This window comes from Acyrthosiphon pisum, unplaced genomic scaffold (genome assembly GCF_005508785.2).
Source record: "Acyrthosiphon pisum isolate AL4f unplaced genomic scaffold, pea_aphid_22Mar2018_4r6ur Scaffold_198;HRSCAF=600, whole genome shotgun sequence".
Classification (NCBI taxonomy): domain Eukaryota; kingdom Metazoa; phylum Arthropoda; class Insecta; order Hemiptera; family Aphididae; genus Acyrthosiphon; species Acyrthosiphon pisum.
In genome coordinates this window covers 58,878-61,122 of record NW_021769201.1, presented here as the reverse complement: position 1 = coordinate 61,122, position 2,245 = coordinate 58,878, and the positions used below count along the sequence as shown (strand labels likewise).

Below are 2,245 nucleotides of genomic sequence, written 5' to 3'. Positions count from 1 at the left end.
GTCCAAATCCATGTCGTTCAATGTAATTACTAAGACATGACAAGGGATCGGCTCTAGGGTTGACCGTGTTCGTGGTTACCACTTGGTCCTTTATTGCAACATCCATAGCCTGCAGATCCACATAAGTGATAGATATGTAATTAGATACCTAATAAGAAAATATAATTAAAAAATAATAATTTTAAATTTATTTAAATTAACTTTTAAAATTTAATCTAGTGTTGATAATATGAATAACTAATGAGAACCCGAGAACCGAGTAATGGACATGGTCTGAAGGAGAATCTACGTATCAGTAAAAATGTGATCATACCAATCTATTTAGTCATGCTACATCGAGTACACTGTCCTCGTCCGAAGAACGCCCGTCTTCTCCACCGTTGTTCACATTGTGATCGCGCATTTCTGGATGGCACCCATTAGCCAATGCGTAATTGATACAGTCTAAATGACCGTTGTGCAAGGCGGTGAAATACGTCCACGCGTTCCACGGGCAGCCGTTGTCGCGTGCATACCGTAAACAATCTATGTGACCGTTCGATGCGGCACTGGAACACGTCCACTCGTCCCACGGGCAGCCGTTGTCACGTGCATACCGTAAACAGTCTATGTGACCGTTCGATGCGGCAAAGGAACACGTATCCTCGTCCCACGGGCAGCCGTTGTCCCGTGCATACTGTAGACAGTCCATGTTGCCGTTCTTCGCGGCACTGGAACACGTCCACTTGTCCCACGGGCAGCCGTTGTCACGTGCATACCGTAAACAGTCTACGTGACCGTTCGATGCGGCAAGGGAACACGTATCCTCGTCCCACGGGCAGCCGTTGTCACATGCATACCGTAAACAATCTATGTGACCGTTCGATGCGGCAAGGGAACACGTATCCTCGTCCCACGGACAGCCGTTGTCACGTGCATACCGTAAACAATCTATGTGACCGTTCGATGCGGCACTGGAACACGTCCACTCGTTCCACGGGCAGCCGTTGTCACGTGCATACCGTAGACAGTCCATGTGGCCGTTCTTCGCGGCCTTGGCACACGTCATTTCGTCCCACGGGCAGCCGTTGTCCCGTGCATATCGTAGACAGTCCATGTGACCGTTCGATGCGGCAAAGGAACACGTATTCTCGTCCCACGGGCAGCCGTTGTCCCGTGCATACCGTAGACAGTCCATGTGGCCGTTCTTCGCGGCACTGGCACACGTCTTTTCGCCCCCACGGGCAGCCGTTGTCCCGTGCATACCGTAAACAGTCCATGTTGCCGTTCTTCGCGGCACTGGCACACGTATTTTCGTCCCACGGGCAGCCGTTGTCCCGTGCATACCGTAGACAGTCCATGTGGGCCGTTCTTCGCGGCCTTGGCACACGTCTCTTCGTCCCACGGGCAGCCGTTGTCCCGTGCATACCGTAAACAGTCTATGTGACCGTTCGATGCGGCAAAGGAACACGTATCCTCGTCCCACGGGCAGCCGTTGTCCCGTGCATACTGTAGACAGTCCATGTTGCCGTTCTTCGCGGCACTGGAACACGTCCACTTGTCCCACGGGCAGCCGTTGTCACGTGCATACCGTAAACAGTCTACGTGACCGTTCGATGCGGCAAGGGAACACGTATCCTCGTCCCACGGGCAGCCGTTGTCACGTGCATACCGTAAACAATCTATGTGACCGTTCGATGCGGCAAGGGAACACGTATCCTCGTCCCACGGGCAGCCGTTGTCACGTGCATACCGTAAACAATCTATGTGACCGTTCGATGCGGCACTGGAACACGTCCACTCGTTCCACGGGAAGCCGTTGTCACGTGCATACCGTAGACAGTCCATGTGGCCGTTTTTCGCGGCCTTGGCACACGTCATTTCGTCCCACGGGCAGCCGTTGTCCCGTGCATATCGTAGACAGTCCATGTGACCGTTCGATGCGGCAAAGGAACACGTATTCTCGTCCCACGGGCAGCCGTTGTCCCGTGCATACCGTAGACAGTCCATGTGGCCGTTCTTCGCGGCACTGGCACACGTCTTTTCGCCCCACGGGCAGCCGTTGTCCCGTGCATACCGTAGACAGTCCATGTGGCCGTTCTTCGCGGCACTGGCACACGTCCACTCGTCCCACGGGCAGCCGTTGTCACGTGCATACCGTAAACAGTCTATGTGACCGTTCGATGCGGCAAAGGAACACGTATCCTCGTCCCACGGGCAGCCGTTGTCCCGTGCATACCGTAAACAGTCCATGTGGACCGTTCTT

At 53.9% G+C, this 2,245-nt stretch overlaps 1 protein-coding gene across 1 annotated transcript; it reads right to left on the bottom strand.

The window, feature by feature from the left end:
• Window positions 1-1,044: 1,044 nt before the first annotated feature.
• Window positions 1,045-2,232, bottom strand: LOC100574577 (balbiani ring protein 3-like). Its single transcript, XM_008191466.1, has one exon. The coding sequence runs from the start codon at window positions 2,230-2,232 to the stop codon at window positions 1,045-1,047; it is 1,188 nt and encodes a 395-aa protein (XP_008189688.1).
• Window positions 2,233-2,245: the final 13 nt, after the last annotated feature.

Bases quoted from the DNA above. Each gene is read 5' to 3' on its own strand.
- LOC100574577 (XM_008191466.1), bottom strand. From the start codon at position 2,232: ATGGACTGTTTACGGTATGCACGGGACAACGGCTGCCCGTGGGACGAG.